Source organism: Pelmatolapia mariae, linkage group LG15 (assembly GCF_036321145.2).
Source record: "Pelmatolapia mariae isolate MD_Pm_ZW linkage group LG15, Pm_UMD_F_2, whole genome shotgun sequence".
NCBI classification, from domain to species: domain Eukaryota; kingdom Metazoa; phylum Chordata; class Actinopteri; order Cichliformes; family Cichlidae; genus Pelmatolapia; species Pelmatolapia mariae.
The window spans coordinates 30,024,157-30,043,200 of NC_086240.1; the positions used below are offsets into that span (position 1 = coordinate 30,024,157).

The window sequence follows — 19,044 nt, forward strand, 5'->3', positions numbered from 1 at the left end:
TGGACAATCTCTCCGGAATTGGAACCATCATCTGTTTTCTCTTCGGTAACCTTCGGTCACGCTCTCGGTTGATTTTTCTCTAGTTGGCGCACTCATTTCCTCCATTACCCAGGCGGCACAGCGGCTGGCTGCTTCCCAAACAAATACACATGTGCGGCTTGGCACTTGTGCTGTACGTAACAAGTCACGTGACGTGACGCTGCGGCTGTGATTGGTTCGGCTCTGCGCTACTTAATTTGGATTGGCTGTTCTTTTTTTTTTTTAAGAGAGCAAGAGAGATGAGGTCTATCGCAATAGTTTAATTTTTCTATCGAGAAAAAGTTATTTCGCAATACATATCGTTATCGTTCTATCGCCCAGCCCTAGTTCTAGGGCTCTCATCTCTTCCCCAGAAGATGGCATGCATGAGGGAGCAGGGAGCTTGGATTAAATGGGAGAATCCAATAAAATGAAGGCTCACTGTTTGTTTTGTTGGTTTTTGGTTTTTTGCCCTTTCTCACCTTTCCTCTTCCCTGCTGTTTTTCTTTCCCTACCTGTTTCTTTCTCCCTTTTCTTTCCCCCAGTCATGTCTGTCCTGTGTGTAGCAAGTGAAAATAAAATAAAATAAACAATAAAAACAAAGGTGAATCAAATAGACCAATACGGCAAGGCCGGGATGGTCCATTTGGTAAAGTAAATCCGTTGGGCATCTTTCTTTGCCTTTAGACAATAATTCTGATGGCAAAAGAACCAAACGGGACAGGCAAAGAAAAAAAAAAAAAAAAAAAAAATGAAGGCTCACTTGGACAGATATCTGATGCAGAGCCCTAGGACATCAAATGTCTAATCCAAGCTGTATGTGACATCTCACCCAGCCATACAAACCTCCAGATGTGGAGCAAGGCTGAAACACCTTCCTGTCCAGTCTGCTCTGGGAGAGAGACACTCACTCATGTCTCATTAAAGCCAGCCACCAACATTTCTGTTAATATTCCAGATTCTCCCTTTTCAAATGAAGTAAATAAATACAGACAAGAAAATGAAATACTGTAATTCTTTATTTCATGCCGCAACATTTGTACAGATTAGCTTTGTCCAGTTGCTGTCACAGAACTGATAGGCAGCCTCCTGGACTAGTTAATATCCTTATTTATTGCTGTCATATATCAAAATACATCCAAAGTATTGCTCACCAGTCACAGTCAAAGCAAACAAGTTTTGTATTACCACAATGGGTCCTGGAGCAAAGAGAATGGTCAACGTCTCAAGGATCAGACTTAATTGTTTTCCCCCCTCTAATCAGGTGAAGAGTATATACACCTTTCTAAAACGCTTTAATCAATTCTGAATTTTGTCTAGAACCATGGCAGATCTAAGTGTGGAAACATCTACAGTGGTCAAAATTAAAAAGCAACATTAAATATCTAATGAGAAACATTACTGGCATTACTACTTTTACTTACTTTAATTAAAACATGATTAAAAAAAAATATTTACATGGTATTCAGTCAGAACAGCATAAAAAAAAAATGCTACCTAATGGAGTTATCTATTGCTACTTGTATTATCGCCTACAGTTGCACGGGCATAAAAATACTTAATTTGGATTTGAAAATGCACAGGTTACAAATGCTTACACAGTCGACTGCTCCTCATGTTGTCACAGTATAAACTTCACTAAGTGTCAGCTGACCTGGCAAGTTAAAGCTTGAAAAGATAAAAACGCCAAATTGATGTGACACTGCAGAGAAATCATCACCCAGAACACGATGAGGCAAACATCTAGAAACAACTGTGGGAAATGTGGGGAGGTGAAAAAAAACAAAACAAACAAAGTTCCATCACCTGTGATGTGGAGACTTGCCACATGTTCATATTAGAAAATTACATATTCACAAGTTTATGTCATGTAGCTGTGACATTACACTCATAATTACACACACTGCCTCCCAGAGAGCACCAAGGAGGAAGAAGTGGACAGTGAGTGAATCTGAGGTAGCAAAGCCAAATTTAAACACTTTGGAAGTGATCACGCAAAAAGAAAGAAAGAAAAAAAAATGCTTTGACGCATTAGTGCATTTTTCTCAAAGCCTCTAATATAATTTTTACAATTTCAAATCAAAACTAGATCTCTCTATAAAAGTATTCACATCAAAATTAAGACAAAACTTTTCTAATCTGACTTTCTGACAACATCCCTGGTCCTGAGAAGAAACACGAGTCCTAGTTCCACTGTACAGCTTATCAGAGAGGGTAGCATTTTTCCATCCCATCCTTCACAATATGCACAAGCCACAGAATTCCTAACAGGAAGCCATACTTACAAAATCATCTGTATTAGCCAAGCTGATGCTGTAAAATTTTTAGAATTGGGGCACGGTAACATGTACCAAAAACATAAGCGTGTGGTGTGTTATTCTTTAAGTATAAAAACAAAATATGTATATACAAAAATATACATCCTAACAAGACATTCCTAGCAGAGGTGTTTCATTTTCCCCCTCATTTTGTAAACTTTTATGTATACATTTTAATTTTTTTTTTTTAATTATAAAAAAGGCAATTTTCAAAAAGTCCATAATATCATGATCATCAAAAATTCAGTGCTCCTTCAGTTCAGAATTAAGCAATCAAAAAAATAAAAAGTACAAAAGGTCAAATCGGTCAATCCATTCATATTTTGGGAGCCTTCACACAGCTGTTTATACTGGGTTTAAAACAAACAAATAAATGTCCTCAGCTCTGAGTGTCCAGGGTCGATTTCCTCAGTAGACGCGGGGGATGATCCGGTAGCGGACAGTTCTGCAGTACTCGTCCCACGCCGAGCCGTACTTCCTCCTGCACTCGCTCATGTCACGTGAGTCTCGGTGTACGAGCAGGATGATGAAGTAGATCATGTAGTACCACGGCAGGAGGTGGCTGAAACCTGCAGGGACAAAACAAGGCCCACATCGCTTTAGCCTGACGGTACTCCAGAACATTTTTTTTCCAAGTTAATATCAGAAACATCAGAGAGACACTCAAGACAAATGGAAACATTCACAGATTAACTACGACTTCAAATTTACTGACAGCCCACTATGTGAAGGAGCTGCAGTTTACCATTAGTTTACCGATCACCCCCACACAATGGTCGCCCCTCTCTGGGCTTGGTTCTGCAGGAGGTTTCTTCCTGTTAAAAGGGACTGCTTCCTTCCTATTGTAACAAAAGTGCTGGCTCACAGGGGGGCTGTCTGATTGTTGGCGTTTTCTGTTTTATTGTTGGGTCTTTACCTTACAATATAAAGCACCTTAAGGCGACTTGTTTTGATTTGGTGCTATATAAAAATGACATGAACTTAAAAATAATAGGGTGCTTCTGTGCTGCTACAAACTCCTCTGCCTGTCCTGCTCTCGACTTGTTTTGTATTTAGCATCCTACATTCTTTATTACATTAACTGTAAATGCCAAGCAAACTCACCACAGGGTAGGGACCAGGCCAGAGCCATGATGAGGTCTCCCAAATAGTTAGGGTGGCGAACCACTCCCCACCATCCAGAGACCAGCAGACTTTTCCCTGTAGCTGTAGGGATCGTTTTCAAATCTGGAGAGACAAGAATAAAAAGATGACTGAAGAGCACCAACATGTACTGAGAAACATGCAATAACTCATTTGTGTTTCATTTCATTTTCTCTTTATGTAATGTTGATAATTAAGATTTAGGCCATTCTAACACTGCATCAGATTGCTGTTTAGACTGATGAGTATTATAAACTGAATGAAAAAAAAGGACTGGGTACCATGTGGGCAATAGAACCCCATCAGCCTTCAACAGCTGAGGGGTTAATTAAAAAAAAAAAAAAAAAATCAGAATCAGAAAAAAAGAAAAAGAAAGAGTGTATTTAGTGGACTATTTCATCTCAGTACTATTACCTCAGAGGGCAATAAAGAATGTTCATCAGGAAAAGAAACATGAGCCTGTTGCATAACCGAGACTTAATTTGGGATAAGCCCACAGGAGAACTTACAGGACAGTTTAGGGTCGGATGGGTTTCTCCTGAATGCATTCTTCTCAGAGTTGGATTTTCTGAAGATATAGAAGCCAATCACTGAAATACAGAGAGAAAGGACACATCAAACACCAGAATGACTCAGCAAAATATTAAAAACATATGAAGAGGGTGAGTGAATTCAGTTTCATGCTCTCCCTCACATTTGAGTGTGACGATGGCTATGACTGCTGGCAGGCTCAGGGCGTTGGGATGGAGGACCAGGTAATACGCTTGCAAGGTGTACGTAAAAGGAACCCACACCAGATCACCAAAAGCCAACATGAAGCCAAAACCATCATGCATCAAGTCCATGGTGGTCAGGATAGCCTCCTTCGAAACAAACACATTCATCCATCATTCATTTGGTCTGAACAACAGATAAACTGGCAAGTTTACAACCAGTTACTTCGTGTAAAATTGGCATAGAAAAATACTCTGCTGAGCTTACCTCATTCCAGAGGCCGTCCACCACGTAGAGCAGCTGGAACAGGTTCACTAGGATCATGGCATATGATGGAGCATCAAGATTGTGCTTCTTCATCTCAGCCAACGCCATGGCAAAGTTGATCAAACACTGCACGCATAAAACACACAGAACTAAAATTATTAGGAAAGATTCCTGATCACCCGTAACGCAGAACTGCCATTTGTGGAGAACGCAAAAAATGTTAAAATGTGTGGGAAAACCTAATGCTGAGGCAGCATCAAAGCAGCATACTTTAAACTATTGAGGTTTTGTAGACACATGACCACCAACCAAGTGATATTAACTTTGGCTGCCATTTTGGACATGTAACAACAAAGGATGACATGAATAAGGCCCTATTCACGCAGGTGTGACCAGTCAGGGATACCCCTTATACCAGTTTTCCTACCAACCAGTGGTTGCTACACATCCAATACGCCCAACAACTTTTGTGGTTTCGCACGTGACTCAAAAGTCCACTGCTCTATCTCTCCCTACCCATCTCACCTCATATCTCCATAAGTGTCATCAAGATTAACAATCTTTCCACTCCTCGTACTCTTTATAGCTGCCCTCACTTCCTCATTCACTAACTGTCGTTTATCGGTCTCTTATGTCTCATTTTCTTTATTCATGAACTCCTCAAAGGACTCATTCCATCTTCTTAACACACTTTACTTAGTCAGTAGTACATTTCTATCACTTTCCCTAACCTAAACTTAAAAAAAAAAATAAATAAATAAATTTAAAAGATTCAAAGATATTCAGCTCAATATAGAAGGAACGTCTTTCTTCTTTAAATCAAATCTAAACTGATGGTCTAATTTAACCCTACAGCAGCAGACAGACACAAGGAACTCGTTTAGTTATATCAGATGACTTAAATTTAAAAGGTATTTCCCTGGATGGCCAGCAGAGAGCACAATGTGTGCTTCAGACTAATTTTAAACAGATGAAGCAGAACTAATGAAACAAAGACAACCCACCCAGCCAATGAGTCCAGGGCGCATCTCACAGAAGAATTTCAGATCAAAGTTTTTGATGCGGGGATTAAGTTCACGTCCTTTGAAAAAGTCATAAACCACATTGCCTGGAGAAAAGACAGAAGCAAACTCAAGGTCTGCTGATTTACATAAACTGGCAAATTAAACAGATGAAGGGGCACAACAGAATGTACGCAAGCTTCTTACCTGAGTTTCCCCCCAGTGCCAGCTCTTCTGAGGCGGCATAGCGAGAGCGGACATACAGGTAGATGCTGAGCAGGATGGAGATGATGAAGGTGGCAGTCGCCAGCTGGAGGAAGTGGCTGTGGATGTAGGTAAGATCAGCACCCTGGTGCACTGCTACTGCCACCACTATAGCACTCACCATTATGGCAAAGAAACCTGGAGGTACACACAGAGGCTGAAAAAAATATACTGAACACCACAACTAGAATAATAATAATAAATATCATGACACAAATAAATGACTATAGTTCTTTGCTGTAAACAGTGTAGCACAAAAAAAAAAAAAGAAAAAAAGGACAGAGACATTTATCGGTTCAGATAAAGCTACAGTTACAAATGAGTGATCGTCAGTGACGTGACTTAGTAGTATGTTCTTATTGGGAGTTGCTTCACACAGACTCACCATTGGTTCTGTACTTCAGCCTCACTCCAGACCTCAGTGGCATGCCCTCACTCAGCTAGAGAAAAAGAGACAAACACCGGCAGCACTTTAGTGGAGCGACTTGGAAAAAGAGAGATTGAAGCTGAAAGCCAAACATCAACTTAGGATGTAGATTCTGACAAAGTGCTTTTTAGACTGAAAAGCTGTTTAAAGAAATACATCACGTGGATGTGATTTAGCCACTCAGTGAGGAGAGAGTAAGCACAGTTAGTGTAGGATGCAAAGCAGTACACAAGGCTCAGGATCTTAAAAAAAAACAACAACACACAAACAAAAAAAACAAGAGCTTCCCTTTGTTCTGTGAAGGGTCACTCCTGACCCTTAATCCAATTTCTGCCTAATGCCAGAACAAACAAACAAACAAACAAACAATCAATCCAGCACAGGTGGATGTTTCCCATTCTTGTTCATAAAGAGAGTTAGCCAGCATCTTATTAGTCTGCCTGTGCTGGTATTACACAGGAAGAGGGAACCCACACTGCATTTGTGCATGACTACACTTCTCACAAATTTGTCTTTGTATTTAAAAATTTCAGATCTTCTCACTCACTTTTCCAACTGGCAGGATGTAAAGCAGTGCCTGAAATAAGATCCAGAGGATGACAAAGCCAAGAGCCTGGGCATCCCAGAAGGTGTCAAGTGGAGGCAGAGGAGGGGGGGCGTTGATCAGACTGGGGTCCGTTAGGTTGCCTTGAAGTATTACAAAGAGAACCCAGGCTGGCAAGAAGAGCAGCCAGAAGTACGCTCCTGTAGGCAAGACAAGAAACAGCAGGAATATTAACAATATCAGTTTGGTCAGGTTCAGCTTTCCCTCGGCATCTCTACCACCATGCTCCGATAGATAGACACACAAAAAATTAACTGACTGATTACAAATACACCGAGTTCCGTACAAGCTCACAGCAGTGAGGCTGTGGCATGAAAATGCATTTTTCCTATCCTCCTACCTATCTTCCCTCCAAAGTCGAGTGGGGCGGAGGGGATGGTGGACGGGGCTGCAGCCTCCTTAGCCTTTTTTTCTGGCTGATCTGGTTTGGCTTCAGCTGGCTTGGCATCTCCGTCAGCCTTCCTACGGCGTAGATTATAAGGGCCTTGGTTTTTCTCAGACTCTGCCTCCACCTTAGCTTCAGACTTCTGGAATAAGATTTTGGGTTATTTAGAATTGGACACAAGTCAACAATTCATATTAATACAACTCAAAAGCATAACAATTTCAGCCAATCAGTAGGATAATGCAATCCAACTATTTGCATCTCATACAGAGGAAACCGATAGAACAAGAAACAAAGTTACTAATATCGAAATATCACAACACAAAACTACCTACACCTACAAGCCTACACTACTACCTACACTGACAAAATACATGAATGAAATAATTAGGAGATTAAGTGTCTTAGCCCAATAAAGATCATTGCCGTTTGCTGCTATGAAAAGAACATCTTTTTTCAGCAAAAAACAACAAATAAACTGTCAGAAATCTGCAGTAAATAAACATTAAAGTCAAAGAAGGAAAAGTTTTATATCTTAACTTAAATGCAGCACAGATTACTGCACACAGGACTTTAGACTGTCAGAAACAGGCACAGTAAAGAGGCAGCACATGCTAGTGCAACATGTGACTAGTTAAATGAAGTACAGTCTTGTGAGAGGAGCCCCCCTCAGTTAGAAAACACACATGGGCCCCCGACGTGCATGCATCATGACATTCCATCAGCTGCAACTTACCTCAGAGCCTTTTAGTTCTGTTTAAAACCTTTTCACTTGGAGTGGTCTGCACAAATGTTCTTCTATGAGCCAATTATTTTGAGACACTTGAACCTTTTTAAATAAAAGTTTTGACACTTTTTTTTTTTAAATTGCAAGACAAAACTCACCTCAATCACTTTGCTAGCAGTGTTATTCTCCTCTTTCTTTTCATGCTTATTGTTGCTACTGTTCTCTGCTGCCTTTGTCTGTTCCTGCTCAGCAAACAATGGAGGGTGATTGATGGAAATGACAGAGACAAAAACAAAAAAAATAAAAAACAATGTGAGGAACATACAGAGGGACTGTGATTGTGTTATGGTCAAACACCAGAATGAATGACTCACAATTTCCCCACAAGGACAAGGTACTGATGAATTAAGACATTTGATAATGGACTGGATCTTGCCAGAAATCTGTGGGCTATTTCACAGTTAATGGGACAACTTCTGTACTGCACACACTTTTTTTAAAACGTATTTTGGGTAGGGATGTTCCTGGCAACAAATCTACAGTTGTTTAAACGAGGGGAAAAAACACAAACATTTGCATTAGTCCAGTCATCACGTTCCTTGTTAACCAAATCATGTTTTAAGTGTAACTGAAATGTGTGGCACCTGAATTTCCATTCTAGTATTTCACACCCTGGTGCATAATTTGGCCAAATCTGTGGGCACTACAACGTCTTTGAACCGGTAACTTGTGTTGTACATTAATAAACTAAAAATATGTTTATCTGTCTGGCATTAGCAATGGCAGCAATGTTTACATATCTAGTTTTGCACATCCTTTGTATGCACAAGAAGAATCCACAGTACACATTACAATCTCATGCTATGGCACACTAAGGAGCACTCTCCACAAAAAAGAAATATATAAATAAATAAATCACTACAAGTGAAATAATATACTCATGTGGCAAGGTGAAATAGCAGGACTTCATTAAGCACACAACCACTATCAACAAAAAAAAAAGAATTTAAAAAAAAAAAAAAAAAAAAGAACCCATTGGTCCAGGACCTTATGAAAGATTACTATAACTGAAACAGAAAGCAATGAAGACAAGTGCTGCTCTGAGGGTGGAGAGGACTGTCATCTAGTCACAGTTCACTTTTATCGTTGCGAGCGTCTCATGAAGTACTTAGTGCGTCCTTAGCTTTCTGCTTCTTAATTCTTCAACTTCCAACTCCAAATATTATCTGGACACATTTCTGACTGATTACATCGTTTGATGGGTGTCAAGTTTTATGAAGGGTGACTTTGACAAGACTATGTCTGTCTAAGCAACCCATTGGCAAACGGCATTGCAGTGAAATGACTGATATAATGATAATAATAATAATAATAATAATAATAATGATAATACATTTTATTTATAGGCACCTTTCAAGACCTTCAAGGTCACCTTACATTAATACAAAATAATTAAAAACATAAGGTAAAGACAACAAAAAAACAACTATAAAAGCTAATTAAAGTAAAAAACAGACTAAGACTGAGGCATGATGAAGTGTATGCAATTCTGAATAGATGGGTTTTAAGATGTGATTTAAAAGTACAGAGAGGGAGTTTGTAGTCCAGAAATCTGGTGGATGTGTTCTAAAGTCTCACGGCAGAACAACTAAAGGCTCTGAGTCCCATGGTAGTCAGGCGAACAGGTGGAACAGACAGAAGGGACTATATAACACTGATATAGTCAGGTAACTAAAGAAGAGACTCTCTATATGTAGTATAATGTCTTCATTATAACAGTTACCTGCATTTATACGCTTTCTGCTGGCATTCTTCAGCTTCTCCTTATCATGTTTTTGACAATCACCAATATTCTATAATCAGACAATGACAAGGCAGCATAAGCACTTACCACAGGGCTGAGCCTCACTTCCACTGTATCCTTCAGCCTGGTATCCCTGCGAGAAGACGGTGTACTCTCTGTGATTGCTGTTGCAGCGACGGCTGCCGCTGTACGAGATGACGAACGACGTGTGGTCCTTGCCGGGGAGCGTGAACGGCTGCGACGGCGGCCTGGTGAGCGGGAACGAGAGCGAGAACGGGAGCGGGTCTGGAAACCAGTGACGCTCTGAGGGAAAATAACAATCGGGGGGAGAAAAAAACTGAAAGGGGACTGCTATACGTTTGCAACATTTTTTAAATGATAAAGATTAAAAACTGAGGCTGAATTTTCACAGAGCATCATCTTACAGTTGAAATATATTCCTGACCATACCCATGACAGTTCTACACCTTAACTATTAGTAGAATGCTATAGACATTACAGCTACAGTGATCCCTTTTACATGACTTAATAACTACATACCAGTATCATCACTGATTAACAATCCAGTCTGAGTTTTCTCTTTTATCTTTCCTTTAGAACAAAAATATAACTAATTTAAAGCATCAGCGCTTCATGGTTTGAACCTACACCCACAGTGGTTAATGTGCAGATCTGACTTCAATGTTGAGAAAAAAGAAAAAAAGAAAAAAAAAATTCACAATAAAGCACTCAGTGAAACCGAGTGAAGAGTCAGCTGCAGTTCACAAGAGCATGTGACTCTGGTCCTACCTTAATGTCTTGCTCCTTGAGCTCCAGCTCTGTACCATCTTTGTAGATGACAGTGTAGAGCTGGCTTTTGGAATCAAAGCCCAGCACCTTGACCTGATAGTACAGGCTGCTGCCGGGCCAGCGGCCCATCACAGTGTCCCCTTTCTGGTACTTCAAAGTAGGCATCTTCATTGACCTGACAAGGAGTTAATCAAAACAGAGCAAGAGCTCAGTACAGAAGGAAGTACAACAAGCAGGGGAGAAAGTGGCTGAAAGTGAAACAGAGAGGACAAGAGAGAGGAGCAAAGAGACTCGACCAGACTGACAGGAGATATCAGGAAAAGCAGAGCAGGACTAACTTGTTAAATAATGATCAATTTAAACCTGCCACTGGTATTTACAGTAAGGCTCAATCATTTGAAACAATGGCCTCGTCACTGCAGGCGGCCCCTTCTGTCTCCTTTCGTACCACTGAAGCACAGCATGTGAAAGACAACGAAGCTTGAAAGACAACAATAGCAGCATCTCAACATCTCAGTGTTTTCACTTTCACTTGACAGCTTTGGCAGTAACTTTGAACTTTTGATAAAGTGCAACGGTGGTCGGGCAATAAATCTGTAGTGACTGATCTTAAATATCGTTAGTCATCTTAAGTTGCTCTGATGCACCACAGTATGACAACGGTCTCAAAACTTGAACATTCTCGCAGAATGTACTTTGCAAACACAGAATGAAGCAGCAGCAGCATCATGTTAGTGAGGTCCTGTTATGAAGGAGAATATTTTCACATAACCATCTTAACATTCTGAAGCCAAGAATGACAAGCCGATTTGCTGGATCCAACCAACAAATCAGACATTGCACATGACCGGTAAGCAACCTGTCATCCATCTATATGCAGTGTTTTTTGCTCCCTCTGTGTTTATTTTTTATCCAAATTCTATAAACCACACTAAATGCTCAGCAGAAAAACACACCTAAAATACAGCATTATTACCAGTTGTGCTCAAGGAGCTCTCAGCTGAAAAGAAGACTTTTCGATCATTACTGCACTTATCAGTCTTATATTTCTCATGACCAAATATCAAGCAGATGTGAGAATAATGAAAACACTGTCACATGGAAAAACAATGAAGAATGTGGATTTTATAACCTAGTAATAAAAACTTCTTAAAATGTGCTCTTAAAATGAGAATACGAGCTCTTCCAGTGTAAAAAACACAGCCTGTGGACACAGAGTGTAACCGGCTTTATCATCTTTCTGGACACTAGAACAGAATTTACAACATTAACAGGGTGATATATTCAATTAATCCTGTAACTAGCATTTAAAACCAGAAACCCAGCACTAAAGTGTCTACTGAAGTGACAGCAAACTTCCATAAAACCACTGATTTCTCTCCCCCAGACAGAGTCACTGCCCCCTGCTGGATTTACAAAGAATCCAGGTTTGAGGCTTTTCTGCACCAGAAGCTTAGACCATCTTTTATATACAGCCTATGTTTGAAAAGTACTGCAGGAAATATAATTCATAATGTAACTGCACAGTGCAATTGTATTGAGAAAATATTTAAACCAAACATGGAGAAGATGTTGCTTAGAGCTGTGAGTCTAAACAGGAACTTAATTAGAGGAGGAAAAATAAAATTCCACTATAACTACAACCTGACCAGAGATAACTAGCCTGCTGTGGCCACTCACCTAAGATTTATGCTTCAAAAGAATTAAGGCAAAACATATCTAACCTGAGGACATCATAATACAAGGCTACATCCACAGTTAAGGCTAAAACCCCAAACTACACAGGAATACAAAAAGTCCACTCTGTCTTCACTTCTGATTTTTTTTTTTGTTTTTGTTTTTTTGGCAAATGTGTGAAACCATCTTGGCAGAACAGGGGTGGTGCAGCAGCTTTCTGAGGTCATCCTCATATACAGAGGTTAAATGCCATTTTTGGCAACCAACTGTCAAGCTTGTTTCCTGTGAACGCGATTCCTCGGCTACATAATGCAACCCTATCCTATAAAGAGATGAGAAGTTATAAACTGTACTGTAAATTTAAATGATGATTAAAGTCAATTTCTGTCTTTTTTATTTTTATTTGAATTTAAGCTGTGTCTCTATTTATCCACCCAGTGATGTTATAGATATTCAGTTTACAATTTCACAATTGACAACGTGTATTAACTAACACTACGGAACGGCAAAATCCTACAGGAGTGCTCATCACTGGACACAAAGAGGAGGGCCAGGCAAAGTCAGCATTATAGAACATCAGTGACCTGGGAGGCTCAGTGTCTAGAAAACCAACACACTACTGCAGAATTGCTGACAAGTCTGTCCCTGCGAGGTTTATCCAGAGCTGTCTGTCCCAGTGAGTCGCTCCATTCAAGTCACAGCAACAGGCAAGGAATTTTACACAAACTGTCTCTGTATTCATGAGTGAATTTACTACTTTTGACCTGAACACATATTCACTGGTTTACCTTTGCTGATAACCTCTTTGGGCAGCAAATTATCAGAATGCAGTTTAACTCTGTGACTTCTAATATTTAAATACTTATTTTGTGGAAATAAAGTGTTTTAAATTTCCAGCTATATTTATAATTTAAACGGCATTCAGTGAGGCACAACTAGGGCTGGGCCATATTATACCGTTCACGGTAATACCGGTACAATGTTAGGCAACGATAAGAAAATGAAAAACGCGCATGCGCAGTGCCTTTGTTTTCATACGCACATGGCCGATTGTTGAGTTAAACGGATGAACCAGAATTGGTTTGTAAAAATGGTGCAACTTCAGTGATGTGGAACTGGTTTGGTGTTTGTCCGTCAGATACACAACAAAGCAGATTTTTTTTGTAGAACATGCAAGCCGGCAGTTGTTATTGCCGTATTTGTCGGACTAAGGCGCTCATAAATCTGGGAGTAATCTGGGTCCTAAACTCCGTCCGGTTCAGGTCCCAAACTCAAACAAGCACTGCAGCATCACTGAGAGTTAAAAACTGTCTAAATTCTTTCATCTTTAATAAAACGATCAGCATTGCTGCTTTACCAGGTGTAACTATGAAGTTTAACATCCAGGCATCCATGAAAACAGAATTCATTACATTTAACGGAGTTAGAAGTTAGCAGGAAGTTAGCTCGCTAGTTACCTAAGCTTCTGAAAAAATTTAAACGTACTGCTCTGCTGTCACTTCAAGCATAAATGAAGACAGGAAACTAAACAGCAGTGACGTTTGTAGGGTTACTGAAGTTGGGCTAGGTGGTATATAACGATGTGCTACGTGATCGCTAGCGACACAGCTATGTTAGCATAGCATAAACAGTGAAGCTGCAGGATGAACGCTAACACTTTTCCACTCGATAAAAGTTAACGTGAAGATTCCTGATGGTTAGAGACAAATGCAATCGCATGGCAGGATGCTGTAAACGGACCAAACTTCAGTCAGGAGAACAACTGAGATAATCCATCCACAATACGAGGTTAGTCATTAATATACAGCAACAACATGGGAATAGAGCAGCTGTGATAGAATACAGCATTAATGAATCAATGGTACAGAAGTGGAGGAAGCAAGAAGAATGAGTTGAATAAAGTTTGATTTATCTGACTGCTTTGTTTCGCTTAATGTGCCTTATAATCCTGTGGACCTTATGGTCCGAAAAATACGTATTTGACTTTTTTATTTGGCACACTGCAGTTTAATGTTGCAAAGCACCTCTTTTTAGGTTCAGTGGATATTATACATGGTTATGCTCAGGATATGTCAGCCCATTTCTACTGGAAATGCCTTTTGGTTAAACTTTCAGCACGAAATTTGCATTTGCACTGTTAAATTTTTATATAGCTTTAATGCACATAAAAAACAGCTGCTTGTTTAAGTGAAAATAAATGGATGGGGTTTTTTTGCTCTAGTAAAGTTGTGGAGTTGTATTTTGTCTCGCATCAATTATATCGTCACTTATATCGTTATCGCAAATTTTCAAATATATATCGTGATAAATATTTTTGGCCATATCACCCTGCTCTAGGCACAACTATAGTTCACCTGGTTAGGCTGGTAAATCCTAGCCTACCCTGGGCCACTTACTGCGTGTCATTCGCCCACTCATGTAGGTAAGCAAAAAAACACCAGTATAACCTTAATTAACAGAAGTCTCTGCATTTTAATGGTCGATTAAACCCCTTCAGGGAAGGAGGGAAAAAAGTCCTGTTTATTTTACTTTGGTAGAAGTCAAGATATTTTACAATTGCAAATAAATAAATAAAAACATTTTTTTTAAATCCTGGTTTCCCTTTCTCATTAACCATTTGCTAGTCTAGTACTGAAATGTTGAAAATTGCATATATTTCTACAACAGAATGATAGATCAGTACTTTAATAACCGCATGAAAGGAATGCCAGACTTTACAGCATTCAAGAATGGTTTCAAGCTTTAATCCCGATCTGTTCTGATAACAGTTTCAAACCACATACCCCAATGACAGCCAATGTCAGCAGTGACGCTAATTAAAATTCCATGGCAGGTAAATGGCAGGTAGGATGTGCTTTGAGTTATTTTTGTTTGTTTGTTTTTTTAACTTTACACAACATTTACTGAGATGTGACTGTCTCTATTGGTATATTATTGTATTGTTCTGAATGTCCTAGATCTTACAATCTGAAACTAAAAAGTGAAACTAATAAAAACTGAATTAAAACCTTTGTAAATATTACAAATTAAATTGAAACAAGTACATTCACCAGGAATCTAACTGAAAGCAAAAAGTCAAACTATAGTGAAACGAAAATTAAAATATCTAAATATAATAACTCTTTGAAAGTTGTACTTTCTACCATCAAACGTCAGAAATTAAGCATGGTGTACCCATCAATGAAAGACTTTTTCTTCAACTTGACAATCAATCTCTTGTTTGCCTTTATAATCACACAGTAACTCGACTAACTTACAAAGGCTCCAACTGTCACCACCGTTATAACAAAAAAAGCAGGAAAAGTGATAAATTTCCACTGCTAACTCATCCAATCTTGGAAAAACACAAAAACCCACAGCATCTGCGCAAACACCCCATCTCACAACACGACACACCCAAAGTATGTCCCAATGCTGCTTTCCTGGCTCGCGTGCAGGCTTCCATATGGGATATGTGGTGTCTCCTGACTGAGGAGAGTTCCCCCTCAGATGCCCCCTTTGGGCTGATGAAAGGATATGGCTATAACGTGGGTGGGGTTTAAAATAGAAGACAGGCAGCCACCCTATCCACCCCTCAGCTTTGTGCTGAAAACTGCCCCACCTGGTACGCAGTCCATTTGAAATGTAACATGCGAGTCAAGTTGTAAACTCACACCAAAAAGTTAGATAAGTCATCTAAAAGGACAAAGGGTATGTACTCGAGCATCTCTGGAGTAGGACAAACCGAACTGTTTTATTTTGGTCCACATAAAAGGAAAGGCAGATAACCCACAGCAGCACAAACTTCACTCGGACTATTAAGGCGCCATCAAATGTCAGGTTACTGCAGTGTTTAGACATACTGTAGTTCACACAGTCCTATACTGGTAAAAAGAATACTAAGTATAAACCGTATCACGACCACACTGTTAAAAAAGGCGCACTTTTGTATGCATTTTCCTCCTTTTTCACTGCGTTCAAATATATGCATTATACAATTATATACATATGTGTATGTGAGATATGACATACATGTGAATAACTGGAAGTACTTGTCAAAGCGGCGCTTTTACTGACCGCTTTAACTGCAGTTTTTGCGCTTCGGCTAGTGGGGTAAGCGACACTTTTCACGTACCCTCGGATAACATAATGGTTATTGCCAAAGTGCAGGAGCTGTTTCTTTAACGAAATACGCTAGCTTAGTTAGCTTCGAGATAGCGCGGATGCAACTACAAGCGACAGAAAAGGAAAGGAGGGAAAACGTCATGCATTCAAATACTGTTGGCGAAGAAAGCAAAAGCACCCGCCATAGAAACAATACGTGGGCACGTATGAATAAGTTCGGCAAAGCTAAACTCGCTGACGATAACGCAACAAACCCTTTAAAAAAAGGACACACAGGCAGCTGAAATTACGACTGAGTTAAACGTTCACGTTGCGATCGCTTAAAGACTCTGTTTCACTAGCGGGCACCGTCTAAATTCTGAACTGCCTATCGTTAATCTGCTTGTTGGCGAGTAGCCCGAACAGAGGTGGGTAGTTACACTCGCAGTTCCGCTTACCAAAACCGACAGACTCTAATAAAAACTTGACCTATCGAAGAGCAAGGTTACCACCACACGTTAAAACAAATTCGTCCAACTAATTTTTTTGTTGTCGTTTTTTTTTTTTCACTTCAACCAACAGAAACAAGATAACCTTTCAGAAATTAGCCAAAGCCTACAACGCCGTTATACGACCAGCTTGAGTTAGCTTCGGCTAAGCCCCAGTTTCCCAACAAAGAGAAACGTAAAGAGTAGTTGCTTTTTGCATTGCCAACACATGCAATTGGAAGGCGGACTTACCTTAATATTGCGCGAATAATTCCAGTAAGTACAACTGCTAAAATATCCCGATCACGACGACGAATTAATAAATCAAGCTTAATATTTTTAAAAACGAACTTTGCTAACGTTTGACGTAGAACTCGTTCTCCCTCCCTCTTCGGGCAAAACCCACCAGTGACTTCGAAGGCGCGAAGGCTTTCGATTGGTTAGTCCAGCGTTCATTTCAAACGACTCTGCGATTTCATTGGCTAACGGTGGATTTTAACTGTGTTGGGATTGGCTTTGAGAGAGTCACGACTACTTTGTTTACCGGTATCAAATTACTGTCAGACAAAACAGCGGTATTGACAACAATATCCCAAATTAAACTGTATGTATAATAGGAATACTTTTTTGCTTCATAAACGCGAACATTCTGGAGGGCATAATGAAAATTATTATTATGAGACTAACAATGTTGGAATAAAAATAGTAATAATATAAACGTATTTTTCAAACTGTTAATACTTAACAGTTGCTATTTTTGTTAATACAGCCTGCTTTAACTGATTGCAGTAACAAAAAAATGCAGTAAAAGTGAATCGGAATCATTCACTTAATTCTTACTTTGCCTGGACAAGGCAAAGGCTCTGGAGACACATGCTTTCACATAAGTCACCTGTGTGACATTGATTTTAATGCAGAGTTTATCATGATGCATTACAAAATGTCTGCATTTAAATTTACACGAAAATTGCATCACTATTTAGCAGTGTTAACAGTTTTCAGTCATCAACTTCTTTTTTGCTGTAATGATGCAGCAACAGGAAATCCTTAAATCTGTGAGTCATAATGCATTTGCTTTCTCATCATAAAGATACCAATTAATTTTAGTACCCCTTCAAAAAGGTCTGGGCCTGTCTCCAATGGAAAATGACTAGGATTATAATAAGTAAGGTTTATTTAAGTCAAGCATAAGTAAAAAGTCATGCTTATCAAATGTGTAGTCACTCACTAAAGACCTATTTTAACATCAGGGGGAATAAACCCCCTGATAGGTCTTACTGAACCAGCTGACAAAACTGGAGTGAAAACTGTTTTTATGTACAATTTCATGTATGCCTCTCTTTTAAAAAATGGTTTCAGACATTTAAAACAGCCTGTCCAGTTTAAAGTGAATTTCTTGCACCTGTTTGAATATCTGCCAGATTAAAGAGAGTTGATTACAGTATGCTGGACTGAGTATTTCACCGTTGTATGTATGTGTGCTGAGGAAGATTGCCCCAAACAATGGTAGTGAAGTGAAGCAGAAATGGCGTCTGACAGCAGAAGAGCGTGACTTATTTGCATGGGGGAACCTGACAGTTGACACATTATTGGCACCTGCCGCTCAAAGCTAAAGCTCATTAAGACAATAAGAGGAAGAGGGCTTGATTTCGAAAATTCAAATTCGCCAATCGAGTCACAGCATCGGTGTCGTCTCATCTTCCTCGTCCTCATCTCTGCAGCTCGGGGTGTTTTCCTGTCTTAGTGCAGCTTTTGCCACAGCACGGCTCCTCTGTGGCTGCAAGTCAAAGCAAACCTCAAATGAACTGCAGATGCACTGGCACAGAGCTCTGTACGCTCCACCCACAGGAAGCATGGCTGTGTATGTTGTAAGGTGAAGCTGCACAGGAACCAATATAAGAGAGGTTTATTCTCTAAACCAGGACTCATGGTGTAACCCAGAAAATGTATGAAGTTATTAAACTCACAACAAATACCATAATCAAGATGAACTCTGATAACTAGACGCCTCTGCAAGTAACTAACAACAATCCCAAAAACGTGATTTCGCACTTAAAAAACTTAAAAAAGATGTGAAGGAGCCACATCTTGCAAAGAGTTTCATTGTAAACATTTTCCTTTGACACGAGAAAAACCACAACTTGCAGTGTTAGGTTAAACTTTTAGTCTTGAGATTCCTGTGGCCATCCTTTCACGCAGCAGCAGTTTGACTGAGCTCACAGATGTCAGTGGCACTACAAGGAAGAAAATGTGCACAACATGCAAGCTTTCGATAAGTGAGCTCATTTTTAGTTAGTTTCCCCTCTTCCTGTTCACATCTGCTCAGTGTGCACGT

At 39.7% G+C, this 19,044-nt stretch overlaps 1 protein-coding gene across 1 annotated transcript; it reads right to left on the reverse strand.

Annotated features, from left to right (window-relative positions):
- Positions 1–1,019: 1,019 nt before the first annotated feature.
- Positions 1,020–17,097, reverse strand: lbr (lamin B receptor). Its single transcript, XM_063495635.1, has 14 exons — positions 16,962–17,097; positions 10,462–10,636; positions 9,760–9,975; positions 8,027–8,110; positions 7,097–7,283; positions 6,700–6,896; positions 6,111–6,165; positions 5,669–5,863; positions 5,465–5,568; positions 4,461–4,586; positions 4,174–4,342; positions 3,989–4,069; positions 3,441–3,563; positions 1,020–2,905 (listed from the first exon to the last, which is right to left on the reverse strand). Exons 2-14 carry the CDS (start codon positions 10,630–10,632, stop codon positions 2,745–2,747), a joined length of 1,869 nt encoding a protein of 622 aa, XP_063351705.1. The 5' UTR covers positions 10,633–10,636; positions 16,962–17,097; the 3' UTR covers positions 1,020–2,744.
- Positions 17,098–19,044: the final 1,947 nt, after the last annotated feature.

Coding starts and splice junctions, on each gene's coding strand:
- lbr (XM_063495635.1), bottom strand. CDS start 10,632: ATGAAGATGCCTACTTTGAAGTACCAGAAAGGGGACACTGTGATGGGC. Junction 7,284..8,026: donor CTGCTAGCAAAGTGATTGAG/GTGAGTTTTGTC, acceptor ATCTTATTCCAG/AAGTCTGAAGCTAAGGTGGA. Junction 6,897..7,096: donor CGACTTTGGAGGGAAGATAG/GTAGGAGGATAG, acceptor TCTTGCCTACAG/GAGCGTACTTCTGGCTGCTC.